At 35.2% G+C, this 19,396-nt stretch overlaps 1 protein-coding gene across 8 annotated transcripts in view; it reads right to left on the bottom strand.

The window, feature by feature from the left end:
• The window catches only part of XPO4 (exportin 4), a 160,510-nt gene that overhangs the window by 109,196 nt on the left and 31,918 nt on the right, over positions 1 to 19,396 (bottom strand). For 5 of the 8 annotated variants that reach the window (XM_023742451.1, XM_023742452.1, XM_023742449.1 and 2 more), the window contains exons 2-4: positions 14,172 to 14,277; positions 8,198 to 8,339; positions 2,971 to 3,109 (exon numbers count right to left, since the gene is read on the bottom strand). In XM_023742451.1, the coding sequence (XP_023598219.1) occupies positions 2,971 to 3,109; positions 8,198 to 8,339; positions 14,172 to 14,277 (387 nt within the window). Of the gene's footprint in view, positions 1 to 2,970; positions 3,110 to 8,197; positions 8,340 to 8,448; positions 8,620 to 10,521; positions 12,770 to 14,171; positions 15,151 to 19,396 lie in introns of those variants that run through there. The other 3 variants (XM_023742453.1, XM_023742454.1, XM_023742455.1) reach the window with 3 other exon arrangements.

Genomic DNA, 19,396 nt, shown 5'->3' with positions numbered 1-19,396 from the left:
AGCAAAAAGATGGAAACAACCTAGATGCCCATCAACAGATGAATGGATAAACAAACTATGGTACATACACACAATGGAGCATTACCCAACGATAAAGAACAATGATGAATCTTTGAAGCATCTCATAACATGGATGAAACTGGAGAACGTTATGCTGAGTGACATAAGTCAATCACAAAAGGACAAATATTGTATGAGACCTCTACTGTAAAAACTCATGTAAAAGTTTATACACAAAAAGAAACAATGTTTGTTGGTTACAAGGGATAGCGGGGACTAAATAGACAATAGATAAGTGGTAACTTTGGTGAAGGGTAAGACAGTACACAATACTGGGGAAACCAGCACAACTTGTACAGGGAAAGGTCATAGAAGCTCCACAGACACTTCCAAACTCCCTGAGGGACTGAACTACTGGGTGGACGGCTGTGGGGACCATGGTCTCGGGGAATATCAAGCTCAATTGGCATAACATAGTTTATAAAGAAAATGTTCTACATTCTACCTTGGTAAGTAGCATCTGGGGTCTTAAAAGCCTGTGAGCGGCCATCTAAGATACTCCACTGATCTCACCCCTTCGGGAGCAAGGGAAAATGAAGAGAACAAGATACAAGGAAAAGATTAGTCCAAAGGACTAATGGACCACAGCTACCATGGCCTCCAACCAGACTGAGTCCAGTACAGCTAGATTGTGCCCGGCTACCACCACTGACTGCTCTGACCGGGATCACAATAGATGGTTCTGGACAGAGCTGGAAAAGGATGTAGAACAAAATTCTAACTCACAAAAAATGACCAGATGTACTGGCCAGACTGGAGAAACCCTGAGAGTATGGCCCCCTGACACCCTTTTAGCTCAATGGTGAAGTCACTCCTGAAGTTCACCATTCAGCCAGGGACTGGACAGCCTCATAAAACAAAACAGGACTAATGAGGCACAGCAGTCCAGGGACAAGGACTAGAAGGAAGAAGGGGACAGGAAAGATGGTGATAGGGAACCCAAGGTTGAGAAGGGACAGTGTTGACATGTCGTGGGGTTGTTAACCATTGTCATAGGGCAATATGTATACTAACTTTTTAATGAGAAACTATTTGTTCTGCATAGCTTCATCTAAGGTACAAAAAAAAGAATTACCTAAGTGAGATCAAACTGACAACAGCAACTCAAAAGGTTTGATGGGAAGCCTAGGCGACAGTGAGTTGAAGATAATGGTGATAGAATAATTTGGAAAAGGACAGTGAGAATAGCAGCACAACTGGAAGAATGTAATCAATGTCACTGATTTGTACATGTAGAAACTTTTGAAATGGTGTACCTTTGGCTATGTATATTTTCACCCAAAAAAAAAAAAAAAGGTCCTCCAAGGTCTAGAAGGGAGATGGTTGACATGTCGTGGGGCTGTTAACCAATGTCATAAAACAGTATGTGTACTGACTGTTTAATGAGAAACTATTTGTTCTGTAAATCTTCATCTAAAGTACAATTAAAAAAAAATAGAACGTGTCAAAGGGTACATTTTAAATGGATGCAGTAAATTGTATGTAAATTATTCTCAACAGAGTGGTAAGGAAGAAAAGAATAGACACAAGACCACTGGTGAATTCCAAAGAAAAAACAGGAGTCTAGTACAAACCCTTTGCACCACCCAGAGATCCAGGTTATGTATAGTAAGTTCCAAAATACTGACAAGCTTGCTTACATATTCCTTCAGTCTAGATCCCTGTACATGGGAGTCTCAGCCAGAAAGAAGAAAGAAGATGGCTAGAGCAGTAAGGTGAGTGTACCTTTGGGTAGACTGAGTTAGGGATGGATAAGAGAACCGACACTGTGGAAAGTAAGGGCCAATGTACATGGCCCTACTAACATATACCTCGGAGCCCTGGTGGCGCAGTGGTTAAGAGCTGGACTACTTACCCAAAAGGTCGGCAGTTTAAATCCACCAGCCACTCCTCGGAAACCCTATGGGGCAGTTCTACTCTGTCCTATAAAATCACTATGAGTCAGAATCGACTCAATGGCAACAGATTTGGTTTTTTTAACACATACCTCTCTACATCTTAACCTCAAAGTCTCAAGTGTATTATTAAAATCATACAATTCACTGAGTGGATCACAGAAGATATAAAGTAATTCATAAAGAGTTGTAACATATATAGTTTCACACAGTTATCTTTCAAATGATTAAAGAAAAAAAGTAAAACTGTGAAACTGAAAAAAATACCCATAATATTTAAAAATGTAATACCTGAGAAACAGAATGGCCAGGTATTACCAATCCCATGTCTACCTGAGTTAGAGATCATTCAGTTGGTTAAAGACAACAGTTCTAATCAAAGATCACAGCTGATCAACTCAAGCTCCTCCTGCCTCTGACACAATGATTACAACCAGTCTCTGGGCATGACCCTAGCTCTCTAAAAAGTCCAGAGAAGACTGAGAGGGGAAAAAAGTCACGCTCTCTAAAGTAATTCAGTCAAGAACCATGATTCTCCAACCTGTCCAGTTGACAGCAGCACTTGGAAGTCATGGTATACCTTCAAACATTTAATGATATTTGTTATCAGGTATCATTTTATATTTGCACATTTCTATAATCGCTAGCAGGTATCAAAGTTTATTAAAAACGAGGAAAATGGTTAAGAATATAGACGATATTTTATGTATTTTGCAATGATTAACTTATAATATTTTACAACTATTAAAATGATTATGAACACCATGGCAACATGTAAAAAATTTATAAAATCAAATCAAAGAGCAAAGTACACTGTATCGACATTATGTACACATATAAAAGAGAACTAGAAGAAAACCTGGAGAAACGAAAGTTGTTTGATTTATTGGATTGTGCACTTTCTTTTATTTAGCTATCAATGCTGTTAAAATGCTGTTTGTGTAATTTTAAATTAAATTCATTTTAATTTAAAAAATTTTAAATATTTATAAATATAAATAGTTGGCACACTTACCACAGTTGGACTGCCACTACTTATCAACTGGCTGACTTCATGAAAAATGCTTTTGCAGTCAATTGATTTATCTAATGATCCTCGTTTTACAATTACAGCTACTGCTAATAGAATCTGTTCCCGAACATATTTTTGGAGGCTGTAAAACATAAAAATCATTGTGAAAAAATTTACCTAAATTCGATATGAAAAATACTCCCAGTTTCCCACTATGCCTGAAGCTACTGATAACACTGCTTACATTTGAGGGTAATATAGCCAACTGGTTATGCACACACTCCAAAGCCAGAATGCCTGGGTTCAAACCAGGGCCCTATTATTTACTACCTATGTGACCTTGGGCAAGATAGCACTCAAGAGCCTCAGTTTTTTCATCTGTAAAATGGGAACAATAATAGTAATAGGACTGTTATAAGGATTAAATGTTCCTACAGTTGTGCCAGGTACATATTAAGCACTATATAAGTGTTAGCTGCTTCAGACAGTGTTTAATAGATGTAGGTCTGCTCCCTGTTAAATATTTGGGGGAAAAAAATCACTAAAAGTCAGATTAAGATCCCACTGATACGGAGATAAGAATCTGATCTAACATCCATCTCTAAGCAGTAGTATAATCGTAAAGTCCCATTTCCCTTTAATATGAAAAGGTAACATGCTAGCTATCCAAGACAAAGTACTATGAATACCTACAAGTTCCAAGAAACTTTTTAAAATTTCATATCCAAGTTCTGTTCCTCAGTCTGGTGGCAGAAGCAATGATTCCCAAGTCAAAGCATCCTACAAAGCTATTCAACCACAAGGGCCCAGAAATATATTATTGCCTTTTCACAATCTTCTCCTAAAGGTTAGTCCCAGAAAAACATAATCTTGAACTGTATAATCCAATCTCCAGATGACCACAAGGACACAACAACCATGTGTCCTTGGGATAAAACCCCAACTCTTAACATGACTTATAAGTAGTATAACCTATCCCAGTTTTCCTGGTAGAGTCTCGATTTACCTGTTGACCTAGCATAATCACTAGTAGTGCTCTTTCACTCTCAAAAGTGTCCCAGTTTGGACATAAATTATGTGATCATCCATTTAAAAGACGCTACCTGATCAAATGTGCCCTTCCCTCTCTGAATTCCTCTTCCACGTACGCTCAAAACTGCAGATAAACTGAACTTCTTTCAGTTTCTGGTACCATGCTCTTGTACCTCCAGGCTTCTAAACTTCTATTCCCTCTACTAAGATTCTGATGTCACTTTCTCCAGAAAGCATTCCTTGAACCCGTCTTCTAGACTTGGATATTACTAGTGTGGGCTCCTACAGAATCTTCACATGACATGTACACATCTGTTGTTATTGTTGTTAGCTACCAGAGTTGCCCCCGAATCATGGTGACCCCATCATAACGGAACGAAACACTGCCCAGTCCTGTACCATCCCCATGATCAGTAAGGTTTCAGGTGGTTGATTTTTGGAAGTAGATTGCCAGGTCTTTCTTCCTAGTCTATCTTAGTTCAAAGTACCACTGAAACCTATTCAACAACATATCAATACACAAGCCTCTATTGACAGATGGGTGATGGCTATGCATGAGGTGTACTGGCCAGAAATGGAACCCAGGTCTCCCACATGGAAATTCTACCACTGAACCACCCCCACACACATCTGTTACTACTTGTTTAACTGTATCTGCCAAGATACACTGCCTACTCTAAGCTCACTACTGTATTCCCATGGCAAAACACATTACCTGCCACATAACAGGCATTTATAGAAATGAATCAACAGGTTCCTTACGTCAAGAATGAAGTGAAATATATTCCTTCAAAACATAAACTTGAAAAATTCCTCCTTCATTTATTAAGTAAATAAACACAGAGATCCTACTATGTGTAAGAATATTAGTTGACCAAACGGAATTTTTGTACTTTTGTGGGGACAGAATAGTTTCAAATACACTAACTACTAGTAGAACATGTGCATAAAGCTGAAGACTACTACCAGAAATGTACACAAAGCTCGTTTTAAATATTTGTTTGCAAGAATTATAAATTGTTAGGAAAATAAATAATAACTAACATTTATTGAGTGCTTATGATATGCAAGGCTTTATATAAACTGTACAAAAATTAATAAGTCAATCTGCACAACAATCTTTTGAGTTAAATACTATCATTCACTGCATTAATAAGCAGAAAATTAATGCACAAAGAGGGTAAGTAATCTACCTAAGGTCACAGAGTTAGTAAGTGGGAGAAGTGGGATTGAGAGTCTATTTCTCAACCCACTGCCATACTGCCTCTGCCTCTCTAAGAAAGTACACTGTGAATTTCAGTCTATGTAAATTTTACTTCAATCAAGAGGAAAAAAAAGATAACATCCTGTTCATGTAATAGGAAGCACACATTTCCTATGGAGTATTCTATACTACATTACCTGTAGTCTTCCACCTATATATAGTACGCCAAAATTTTTTAACCTGACTCTAATCCATACTGTAGGACATTCTATAAGGTAAAACTGTCTGTGTCATAAAAGACCAAAAAAAAAGGCAGGAGAATTGTTCTAGATTAAGATAGACTAAAAGGGTATGACAACTGAATACAATGTATAACCTCTGGTTAAATTCTGGATCAAAAAAATAACTTATAAGAGGCTATAAATAACATCATTCAGACAACTGGGAAGTTAGAATATGGAATATATATTAGATAATATAAATATACCAATTGTAAGAATAGTACTGAGATTATGTTCTTAGGAAAGGCATGCTGAAATATTTAAGGATGAAGTATCATGATGTCTTTGGCATACTTACACAAATGGTTCGGAGGGGAGGCATATATGCACGAGAGAGAGAAATCAAATGTGACAAAATCTTAACCGTGCCTTTACTAGGAAAAGGGTATGTGGGTGTTTATGGTACTATTCCTTCAACTTTTCTGAAAGTTTTTTAATTCTTTAAAAATATATAAGCAAACTATTTCAATTGTGGTACCCTACAATCAACTCTAAAATAGCTTCTGAACTAATAAAAAATATTTAAGAGTAACATTATTTTGGATAATACAAGAGACTACATACATATACACAATATTTGTCTTAGACTTCAATCTACTACACTCTGAGTTTAGCACTTCCCAGGGTGGGAGGTGGGTGGTTCTAATAAATAAGAAGCCCCAGGGGAAAGAGAATTTGTCTTATGTAGTCAAAGCTCCCCTGGCCGCCCTGACTCCTTCAGGAACACTGCCTTAGCTGACAATGGTGGAGGCAGCAGCAGTCGGAGCTCTCAGGGCCAACCAGACACTGTGCTCAGGGACTGACTGTCCATGTCATCTTTACACCAACCACACCAAGCAGGTACCAAGTCCCTATTTGACAGGTAAGAAAACGGAATAGTAAAGAGATTTTTAAGTCATTTCCCCAAGGTCACATAAATAGACATCTTCAGACAACTTTCTTTTCTTTAACACTTCAGGCTAGGGGCCAAAATATAAAAAATTCTTTACACATATAAACTCTTACAAACACAGATGTCTTAAGGTTTATTTTTTTTTAATCATAGAAATACAAATGTCAAGGTCTAGATTTGTCTTCAACAACTTCTCGTAAGAACAGATTATCAAAATGGATTTCAAAAATATTTTGCTAGGGTAAGAAAAGATCAAAGCATATATCATTTTTAATAAAATTCAACAAAGTCTATCTTTTTCCATGATTGCTGCCTATAACAAATGTTTTAATGTGAGTTAAAGTGTATGCAAAAGAAATGAACAAAATAATGCAACAAAACACTCACTTGTCAAGACTTCTACTTACCTTTCTTTTATGTACAGAGGGGTCAAAAGAAAAATAGTCCTGTCAGGCCTAGCAAATACAGTTAAATGGAAACACCAGAAGGGCATGCTAATATCACACTCAAATGGTCTCACCAAAAAAGCAAAATGTACAATAAATAAATAAAACCAGCATGAAGGAGAAGAGAAAGGTTTAAAACCAAGAGTAGTTCTCCCTTACTCTATTAAAACCGGGGGAAAAAAAATGCCCCCCACCCTGTCTCTCTCCCACATACATACACACACACATTCACTTATCTACAGAACACATATCATTACACTGTAAGGCTAATTAGCTAAGTAAACCTCAACTTTTTTCTCTCATGTATTTCTCTACATGTAAAGCAGTTTCCAGAGCCTGGGATAACTAAGGGCTGAAGACATCAGTAATTATTATTAAATATTATCAACTCATAGACTTTCCTAGTGAACAGTCAGTAGGAACAAAAGGCTGACAGTATACTCTAAATTAGATTTAAAGCTTTGTGCGTGTATTTACGTAAAAATCGCCACTCCTAAGTACAAGCATAGCTGATTACGTAGCAAAATTTTTCTTCATTAATTTGGAAGTTAACATCTATGCAAAAAGTACTGTACTAAGTACAAACAGCAAATATACAATATACATTGCCTATTCTTAAAAGAAGACTTGGTGTTTGGGGGGACTTTTTAAAAAATGGTTAGTAGTGAATTAATTTCACCCCAAAAGTTGTAATATAGCTGATAATCTTCCTCATATTTTTCCAAAACATCATACAAGCAATAAATGTACACAACCTTGTAAAATGTTTAAACAATACAGATGTGAACAGCATAAAAAGAAAATTCACTCTCAACCCATTCCTCAAACCTGGTCTCTCTCCAAAAGAAACTATTAAAGAATTTGGTGCTTATTCTTCCAGAACCTTGTCTATGCATATGTCCATGTATAACTACATGTAACATTTGGTTCGTTAATGGTAATTGCTCCCCTCCCCCAACTGGGATATTCACCTATATCTTAATAATACTTATGATTCAAAATTTAAAACATGTTCAAAGAAATAACTACCCCCAACAAGCACCAAAAGAAAAAGTATAAATGATTTTAGACTGAGTCCAAGATCAACATTTATTTATACGCAAAATCTTTAGAACTCAACAACAACAAAACCTAATATCCAGCACAATCTTTTTGGAGAAACAAAATCAAATATCATAAGCTAAAATAAAAGGTATTATTTTAAGTACCAAAACAACCTATAATCATGTATGTATTATGGGCTTTTAAAATATGAGCCCCACATAACATTTTTAACCATAAACGCCTATCATTAAAACCGAAGAACAAGAAGACAAAAAGGACAGACACATAAACTTAGCAAAGTATTCTAGCGGTACCTCCTCCATGTACTTACTTAGGTCTTTGTAAGACATAGGTTAAAAGGAATGTTCGTAGTGACTCGATGCTACCTTTTTCCAAGAGAATCCACTCTCGTACAACTGCTTCCATTATGGCTGTGGCAGCTTGAAAAAGGACATAGTCCACTTTACTAGTTTCTGAGGAGAAAACAAAAACCTTCTTTAAAAAGGAGTTCATATTGCCATGAACATTTTTCATTTATTAATTTTAAAACAGAACTTTTCAGACAAGGAATAAGATGGTTACCTGTTCTTTTTTTTATCCAGTGACCTTGCTCTAGCACCACAAAGAGGTTAGTTCCTCTCAGAAGACACCTCAGGCAGGTGGCAGCTAATCACCGATCACAATTTTCACAAACTTTCCTCACCTCTCTTCAACTGTTACTTCCAAAGCATGAAGAACTAAAAAATAACACAGCTTTAAAAAAAATAAAAATAAAAATTTAAGCAATCAGAAAATTTCCTAAGAGATTCTCACCCTGTGTAAAACAGAACTTGGTATCTGAAAAATACCTTAATAGTCTTTGAACATTACTACTTGTGATGAGCCATGCTGTTAAAATATTTGTATATTTAAGTAAATGAGCTTTCAGCAGGATGACCCATCTCCAATAGCAAGTTCAGAAATAAACACAATCATGTTCAGGTTAATTTTTCAAAATATAAAAAAACAAATCACATTTACACAGGTGAGAAGTTCTTGTGAATTTTCTGATTGCAATACTGATCAAGCTGAGTAAAATCCCAAAGCTACACTTAGAAAGACCCAGCCTTAACTAACAAGTTATAGTATCTGAACTGAAAGCTAAATCAGGGTGGAAAAAACAGAAAATTAACACATCTGAAAAATATTTTATATTAATTTTCTATTTTTTCTCTTATTCATCAATGCCACTACAGTTTCCAAACAGCATTATCAAAAGGGAGAAACAGTCAAAATAAAGTCAAGAAAAAGGAGAAATTTTCTGAAGCTCTAAAAAAATAACCACTATGTAAGATCCATGAAAGTCTATGATTAGATTCCAGATTATTCATCAAGATCACTGGACATGAGAAATTAATTGTAGGCAGAGAATGGTTCCTTCAAGAATTTATCAGAAGAGCATGAAGATAAAGTCAGGCACATCATTTTCTCTCCTATTCAGGCTCAGGCCACTTCAAAATTTAAGTAGTCCTGACACAATTAGCTATAAAAATCTGTAAGAAAAGGTGTACCCTACATAAATTTCTATCATATTAGACTCCTACCTAGAAGTTTTGAATCTATCAAAACTAATAAAAGGAACCAATTTGGACTTTAATTTTTTTTAAGTTTGATTATTCCCTGCTAGCTTAACATGAATGCTAATTGAGATGATAATCAGAATTCACAAAAATTTAGAAACCATAAAAAATAATCAATAAATAAAGCAAAGCAACAACTTCTTAAAAACGTGAACATATCATAAAAATATGTGTTTAAAGTTCCAGAAGGGGAAAAAAATGGTTTTATTCAAAGAAGATTTGAAACAGAACCCAGCTACATCTACTTCAGTCACTTAAGGAGAAATACTGTACTGCCTCATAAAGCTAATTCAAAAAAATCCCTCATCAGAAACCTCTTCTTGAAAGAAACGATGGTAGTTTCCCCGCCTTCATTTTCAACTGCAATAAAATTTTTAAGGACAAGAATAAAATCCTTAGCCATGAATTTTAACAAGGAAGCATAATCTTAGGGACTCATAGAATTTTAGGACTAGAATGCAAAAGATCCCTGAATTTTGAAAAAACTGATGCCCCAAGAGATTAAGAGAGGAAACTCAAGGTCACATGGATGGTAAGTGTTGTTTGAACAATACTAAACCATCCCTAAATGCACATATGCCAATGAAGATAAGACTAAATAAGCACCCTCAGATTTTCATGAGCAATGAAACATGATTATTTCTAACTATTTATTCCTATATCCTAGCCGTTTTTCTGCCATTTTGGGGGGCAATTACAGAGGGTGAGGGACATTCAAAAGTCTTCAAGACAAAAAAGGAGTTTAATAACTCTTTTTCTTAGATACCTCTCGATGGTAATTTAGTAACGAAGATTTCTAAATTCCCATTCTCATAAGAAGCTGTCTCTAAGAACAGAGGAATCTGGGGGGAAAAGAAAAAAATTCCAAACTTAAACGAAGAAAATGTCCTAATTTTCTTCCTAAGAAATTGTCTCATAAAAACCAGTAATGATAAACTATACTTATAAATAATATAAATTTGCAAGAGATGTTAGAAGGAACTCTATAAGCCTACCAATAGGAAATAAGGATTTCAGATATACATAGGAGACTTACTCTTGCTCTCTGCTATAAAGATGCTCTAAACTGCAAAGTCTTCAGGAAGAACTCACAGTTCATCTAGAATTTCTGAAGAAACCACTTTTAGGAATACCTGTCACTGACTAGGACACTGCCTAGATACTAAATTAGTTTAGGCTGCTTTAGCAGGAAGCTTTTACTTCCTACCATGGTAACTTTCTTTTAATAATAATTATGTAAATAAAATTCACTTGTATCTCATCAGTCATCTGAAACTAAACAGAGCCATGGAGACACAAGTTATAGTGAAGCAAATACATGGAGACACAAGTTATAGTGAAGCAAATAATGAGAAAGGAATAGTACTACATTCTGGTCAAAAGAGCTTAAAAAAAAACAAGAAGAAACCCTAGTATTCAAGCCACAGATGCTCAGCTGCTACAATCACTCCTTGGCCTTAAAGATTTCTTTCCAAAGCAAAGGCAATGTGAGCTCCATGCACAAGGTCTGCTCTCTGACCAAGAAAAGACATGCCCACCAACCAGTCTCAGCTGGAAGATGACAGTCATTACACAGCATTACTTACGAAAACAATTTTCCATATTTAGAGAAGAAAATGCTTATTAATAACTGACTTTTTGGTGGTTTTTTTTTTTTTTTTGGCTACTTCTGTGATAAGAAGTAAAAGAAAAGTGAGATTAAAAAGTGTACTTCTGAAAGAAGGACAAAAGAATGCTACAAAATTACCTCCAGAAACCAATTCTCCACTGTTCTTGGGTACCGTATTTTTACAAAAATAACAAGTGTGCTGTACGTTTTTTTTTGTCAACTGTGCAACCCCCCCTCGCACATTATTTCCTAGGCATGCTATGCACATCATGTGTGGGGCACATTATTTACATGGGCACGTTATTTACAAAAAAATACGGTATTTCTTTAACAAGACTAGAACTCACAGGTTTTTGAAGGTACATTTGATCCTACAAGACCAATTAAGTGCCAAAGGCTTCTGAGGTAAAGAAGTCTAAAAGTGCTCTTCTGACAAAATGGACAAGCACACACATGCACACAAGTGCACACATTCAGAAAAGAGCAAAGGAAATGAAAAATAGAACAAAAACAAAGAGATAAGAGAAAGAAATGAGGAAAAACCAGAAACATATAAAACTTAAGTTAGAAACGAGAAGGCACAATTTTAAGAGGCCAGAAAAGGGAAGCATCAAAGAGAAAGTCTTCCCCTTTATTAGAATACACTACCCAGACGTTCTATACAAATGAAATATAATCCCTAAATAAGAATGTGAAAATTCTGAATTGTGATTGACTGCCACTTGTATGAGAAGTCTTCTTAGAGGAATTAACCCTTTTGTGCTGGTGGCAACTAAGTAAGGAGTTAGAAGATTTTCTGTGAAGTTTAGATGTAAACATTAATGTAACACAAGGCTTTGCAGTACATTAATGGTTATGCTTTAATACATGCAGTCATACTTTTAAATAGTTAATATCTCAAAACCCAAACTGATTTTAAAAGCACAGCCGGAACTAGAAATACTACTCTTTAGAAAATTTTATCAGGAAAACAAAAGTATTCCAACACAAGCTCAAATAGTGACAAAGCAATAATATTCATAAAATATACACACTCTAAAAGGAAAGAGTGGTATAAACAAACATGCTCTAATAAAATATTTATGATTTAAATCAACTATTTCCAAACGAGTATAGAATAACTACTAATTTACAATAGAAAGTCAAATGAAACACTGATGAAATCCTAGCTAATGTACTTAAAGCGTATGCCAAGAAAACCAAACTCAAATTACTTTAACAGTTTAACTCAATCTAAATCTATTAATGCTAAACAATTTCAAGGCAGTAAGGATGAGGTAACACTCCCTTAAACTCTTTATAATGACATTTAGTTTTGCTTCTTTTAATTTAACATTCAGTTAATATATTCTGCATAGGTGTAAGATAAGAAATTTTGTTAGTGTCAGAAACAAATTCACTCAGGTATAAAAAGTGACCACTCAAAAATATAAAAATAAAAAACTGCCTCATTTAGAATTTAAAAGGTGGTTGTTAAAGCACTTCTTCTAATGATAAGATCTAATTCCTAAATGAGACAGAAAACAGAATTTTTTAAGCTTATTATATTTTTAAGAAGCCATTTAAAATGAGGTAATGTGGCATGACATTTATATACTACCTTACTGTTTACAGGAGCCCTGGGGGCACAGTGGTTAAGAGCTATGTTGCGCTATGGCTGCTAGAACCAAAAGGTCAGCAGTTTGAATCCACCAGCTGCTCCTTGGAAATCATATGAGGCAGTTCTATTCTGTCTATAGGGTCACTGTGAGCTGGAATCAACTCGATGGCAATGGGCTTTTTATTGTTTATAAAGTGCTTTTCTAAATGTTATTATATTTGAGCCTCACAACGACTTAAAATAGCCAAGTTCATTAAGGAAACTGGTATCATGTTGCAGATGAAAAACAGGCCCAGGGAGGTTAAGAGACTTCCTTAAGTTTGCAAACTACAGCAGGCACCACTGGAACCTGGATCACTTGGTTCCTACTCAGTGCTCTTTCTACTAAAATCTAACAATGCTTATTTATAAGCCCCTCTAGGTAAAGCATTTTAACATATAATTTTAATTGTAATTTATTTCAATCTGGAAACCAGAGCGTTGGTGGCTAACAGAGAAGCCTTACTATAAACGCCTTACCATAAACACAAGAATAAAAAGGTCAGATGTTTTAGTCCCTAATACTCAACTAACCAATTCTGTCATCATGGAAAACTCAAATAGCCTTTTTGAGCCTTAAATATGGCTTATAAAAGATGGTTCCAATTACAAAAACAGCCAAAAATGATCAGGTTATAAAGTAACAATAACCAGTGAAATCTCTCTTTCTGTTACTGAAAAATATCTAAGAGGCAAATGGCAGCATTATATAACCCTTATTAGCAAATGCCATCTTTGAATAAGAGATTATAATTCTTATGATTGTTTTAAAAGATATCATTTCTGTACATATATCAGATACAGGAGACTCATAAAGCATATTTTATAAAAACAAAAAATCAATGCTTTATTTTTAGGATATACAGTAACAATCTATTTGGAACTGAGTAATATCTGCTAAGCAAGCTGAGTAAAAATTAAATGGTTAAAAAAAAAAACTATGAGGAAAAACTAAAAGAAAGAAAATGTAGAAACCTCCAAAAAGGCTTAAAATTACCAATAAATACTGAAGTGGTTTAAATTTTTTAAATTGCTCTAACATAGTAAAATATATTACATGTTAGGCTTAACAATCTTAATTTTAAAGCTAACACTTAGAAAACGGGGATAAGATATATTATTGTACATTCCCTGTAATAAATAATATCACACTTGAAAAACTGAAAAAACATTAATTTTTCCCACCATTAACAACCTTCATGTTAGTCAATAATAACACAAATCATTGAACACTATCTGTTTAAAAAAAAAAATTAAAAACAGAGTTTTCTGTCTTGCTTTATAGAATATCTTTAAAGACACTTCAGTAGAATGATTATTAACGGAAAATTATAACCATACAAACCTATTTGTTTTTAAACGAAACTGAAATATCCAATGTTCAAGACAGAAAAACTAGATCTGATTATGCAAAAATATTTTTAAAGTGAATACTTACCCAAAATATGCTTGCAAACTGCAAATGGTGATTTTGATTTCCTAAATGATAAGAATATGTGCTCTGCATGCTGGCGCTGCTCATTACTGACCATAGAAGGTGGTGCCTTGAGAGTTTAAAAAGAAAAAAAGTATACTTGTTTAATGAGAAAGCTTAAACAATAGCAATCCTTTTTCCCATAACAAGAGTAAATGCTTTCACTTTTTGGGGGAGTGGGAGAACAAATTCCTGCTCAAACTTTTCAGGAACTGTAGTATAAAACTTCATAATAAATATTTAAGATATGGTTTCAGGAAAAATGAAGAGGTTCCTGGCAAAGTTATGGTCACAGAATCATTTAAAATGTATGCATTTTAGAAAGATATTTATCTAAAATTTTTGGTAATTTTGTAAAATATAGCTGACTTAGCATTGCCTTTTACTCCAAAATATACCTCTTAGTCTAACTTGACCAAGTTCAAAAAATTTCTGAACTCTTAGCACTGGTGACACTGAACCTAAAAGTTATTAAGAACTGATTTCTAAAAGCCATCCTTTAAGATATAAGTATTATCAGATAATTCTACCTCAAGTTTTCTAAAGACATCATTAAACCAAGAATAATTAGGGAATAATTAAAGTTTGGAATTTACGGAACTCCTCTGAATAACTTAATGAGCCAGAAAAGTCTTCTATCTCAACAAAAACAGCCTCTAAATTCTGCCCTCTTTAGAAACTGGTTCAGAACAAAACTCCACTTGTTCTACCAATTTTTCTTCTAAAGATAATACTTTTCCGAACCAGATCTACCTAAAATATACATTCCCGTAACAGTTTGGTTACCTTTTGACCTACTAAGACCCATCTGAAAAGAGGAAAAAACTGCTTCTACCTTCCATCAATTTTACTTCAGATATTCTCAATTTGGGAGGGGAGGCTAAAGGCAAGTGGTGGAAAAGGAATCGACTCGATGGCAATGGGTTTATTCTCACAAATATAACAGTGGGAAATCATCATTTCAACTGTATTCATAGAATCTGGAAGATGAAAAACATTTTGCAATCAAGTACTATTAGCCCAACATTGATTATATCAATTATGCAACACTGTTGTTGTTGTGTGTGACATTCCAACTCATAGCGACCCCATATGACACAGGAGAACTGCCCCACAGCATTTCCTAGGCTGTAATCTTTACAGGAGCAGATCTTCAGGTCTTTTCTCCCCATCAGCAGCTGGTGGGTTCAAACCACCAACCTTTCAGTTAGCAGCCAAGCCTTAACCATTGTGCCACAGGGTACCTTTATGCAACATTAGTCATTCTAATTTCAGTGAAAATAGTAACAAAAGATGTAAAGTACATTCAAGAGAAATTAACTTCAACGCTCTGACCTGAGGAAATTCTTATAATTAGCTAGTCAGTTCAAACTATTATCCCTAATGATACAGCACCCTCTAGAGTTCGCTAGGTAAAATGAAACTATTTCCATTACAGAATTTTGTTTCTTTCTTTAAAAAAAAAACACAAACTTTGCTAACAAAATACTGTGAACAGCTAACTATATGCTAAAAGTAAGTATTTTTGTCCTTCTGTTTACAAATTCTTTACTCCAGCCATTTCTCTATCTAACAAGCAGATTTTGTATGTCACAAGGTATTTCATCATTAATATCTACTGGCTCTACCCCGAATACATGGCATATCATGAAGCACTACTACCACGTTATACTGCCATAAACACCAATCAACCATGGATTATACCGGCAATTTCTGAATGATACATTCTTTCTTCTCATCTTCCTTGAAAAACACTACTTATGCAAAATTATGTAAATTAAAATGCTAGGTATTCTACAACAAAATTGCTTCTAAGGCTAATGAACCAAAGACACCCTGATACCCACACACACTTAATCAATAGGGTCGCTATGAGTAGGAATCAACTCAATGGCAATGGGTATGGTTTGGTTTTTTGGTTAATCAAACGGTAGTTTATATTAACCACCTAGCAGAAGATTATCACACAAACAATAAAATCACCAAGTCAGTATATAAAATGGCAGTATGGTATTCACTTTAGATTCCCAAGACCAAATGTTTAAATTCCTTCTTTTTTAACTTTAAAATCCCTAAGAAAACGACAGCAGTGGTTTCAAAATACCACGTTATCTGCATCAGAAAGTCCTGGGAAACTTAAAAAAAAAAAAAAGACACAGATGCCCAGCCCCCAAAGATTCCACAGGCTGAAACCAAAAATATGTATTTTTTTCTCTCAAAGCTCCCCAGAAAGTAGTGACCTATAGAATCCCCACCTTCACCCTTCAGAGATCAGAATTCATCCTTCAAAAATCTGCTGAAGTCTCTCCTATGTCAAACCTTCCCTGATCTATCCCCAGTCTGCCTCAGCACAACTCATTTCTCTAGCCCACCTCACACTACACGTGTATCTCAATTATCCAATTTTTCATGATGGACTGTATTATTTATTTGTTCCCCTTGCCTTTTCTTTATTAGTTCTTTGACAGCAGGGGCTTTATTTTACTCATATCTAAATTCCTAGGGCCTAGCACAAACAAAAGGGTGAGGCATTTTAATAATAATCACCAATCTGACACCGAGTCCACTCAAACTCATGTCAACCCTATGTGTGTCAGAGAAGAACTATGCTCCATAGATTTCAATGGCTGAGTTTTTCAGAAGTAGATCGCTACAGATCTTTCTTCTAAGGAGTGTTTAAGTGGGGTGGGCTCAAATCTCTAACCTTTTTTAGCAGACAAGCACCTTAACCATTTGTACCACCCAAGGAATTAATGATACTAGCTGGCATTTATTGAGTATTTAGCATTGCAAGGATGTGTGTGTTTGTGTGTGTGTGTGTGTGTGTGTGTGTAATTTCATTAACCCTAACAACAACTCTGTGAGGTAGATACTATTATTATCCCCATTTTACAGATGAGGAAACCGAGGCACAGAGAGATTATGTAATTTGCCCAAGGTCACATGACTAGTAAGTAGCAGATCTAGAATTAAACCCAGGTAATATGACTCGGAGCCCCGATGGCACAGTGGTTAAGAGCTCGGGTACTAACCAAAAGGTCACCAGTTCGAATCCACCAGACACTCCTCCGAAACTCTATGGGGCAGTTCTACTCTGTCCTATAGGGTCACAATGAGTCAGAATCGACTTGAAGGCAATGAGTTTGGTTTTAATACAATGCCAGGGCCCTAACTTTTAACAGAAACTAGATGTACATGGCTCAATTTATTTACGACTCATCATTCTTAAGGCTTGGGGCTAGAAAGGAAGCAAATCTCCCCTAAAAGTTTTCCTCTTAGGACCCAATATAGATATTCAGGTGTTTTACAGCTTCAATAAAGAAATAATAAAGTTGCCTTTTTGTATTCCTTATTTATGTTTTCTCATCACTAATAGTAAAATCTTTTCAAGGGCTCATTTCAGAGATGGAATCAAATGAATCAGAAGAGTCGGAAACAACAGGAGGCAGTAGTAGAGTGCAGTGATGGTAGTAAAGGACAAAGCAGGTGACCAAGCCCAGGTATCTTCAGGAAAATAAAAGCACTGATATGTTTCTAAGGAGTCACACCAGCCAAAGACCTGGATCTCACAAATTCCTAGCTCAATATTCTGGTGTTCCTTGGTCCCACTAGCCCAGCCCAACCCCCTTCAATTTACAAAAACTTCTGGAGAACACTTACCAGTGGCTCAGACCTAGGTACATCCAAAGGTGGAACTCTGGAGATTATGTACTGATGAATGGGATGACATAATAATATTAGTTTTCAATTATCAGTATGTGTAAATCCAATCTTTACTTGTCTTTGGGGGCCAGCATGAGAATGGTAACAGCAAATTACACACTGCAACACTGTATGTAGTATTTATTACTAATGATAAGATGTACCCAGAAAATGACAATCATAACTGCAGTTCACTGTAACTTGAATACATCATAAGTCGGGGAATACCTGTATACATAAATGGGTATGTGGCTGTACGTGAGAGACAGAGACATAGAGAGAAAGAGGCAGCAGAGAGAGAGAGAGAGAAATCGCCAAAGTATCTAAATAATTTCCATTCATTTAAAAAATATTTACTTAGGATTGACTAAGTATATACCAAACAGCATGCCAGAATCTAAAGATACAAAAGTAAGGAAAACAGTCCATCCCTTTATGGAATTCTGAGTCTATTAGAAAGGACAGATATTAATTAAATAACCATAAAATAATTATGATAGTCTATAATTTCTACCTCCCCTGATTGTATTCTAATTTCTTCCCCAACATGTTACTAAACCGATTCTCAAGAAAGTCAGGAATTCCAATTATCAAATCCAGAAAGATCTTTAGACACTTTCTTTTCCTAAGTAGCTATAATTATTTTTATTACTGCTGTTACACCGGTGCCTACCCACTTATTTGTCAAGCAGAGTGCAAAATACATAATCTCATTTAAGTAACAATCTTATAGGAATTATTTCCCTTCTTTTACATAGAGAGAAAGTGAGTTTCAGATATTGTCACATGCCCAAGCACACAAAGTTAATAAGTAGCATAGCCAGTCTGTGTGACATCAAAGCCCATGCTTTGAACCTCCTTCTGTATTACTGTTGGGGATACACTGTTGGGTAGATTTTCGTTATACAAAAATTTTCTTATTCTTATCTGCTTGACTAATATCTCTCAGGTATCTAGTAGAGAAATCTTAAAATACTCCTAGCTTATTATAAACATCATTATTTACAGGATTATGAAAAACACAAAAGCGAGGACATCAAAGTCAGACTGAAAATCAGGAATTACTTACAGATCGGAAATAAGCTACAAAAGTAGAAAAGAAAACTTGTTTTGAAGTAATAACAGAGCTCATATTAAGGAATTTCTTAACTCTAGTCCCTCTCATAGAGACACAGCATGGTATAGTGTTTCAATTAGAAAATGACAGAGCACTCGAAAAAATAAATAATGATAGCTTTGACTCGTTCACTGAAAATTTTAAGTTAATGACAAGAATTTGCTCAATTTTCAATCTCCCACCTCCCATAACTTTTTTGCTAAATGATCGGAGCTTACTACTGCTCATATCTAAATTTAAATCCACTTGCATAAAATGATACTTTGTTACTTTAAATTCACCATACCAATATTTCATAATATCCTACAAACAAAAAATGCAAACCAAACACACTACCACTGAGTCGATTCTGACTCATAGTGACCCTGCA

This window comes from Trichechus manatus, unplaced genomic scaffold (genome assembly GCF_000243295.1).
Source record: "Trichechus manatus latirostris isolate Lorelei unplaced genomic scaffold, TriManLat1.0 scaffold00210, whole genome shotgun sequence".
Classification (NCBI taxonomy): domain Eukaryota; kingdom Metazoa; phylum Chordata; class Mammalia; order Sirenia; family Trichechidae; genus Trichechus; species Trichechus manatus.
This window is presented reverse-complemented; position numbering and strand designations above follow the sequence as displayed.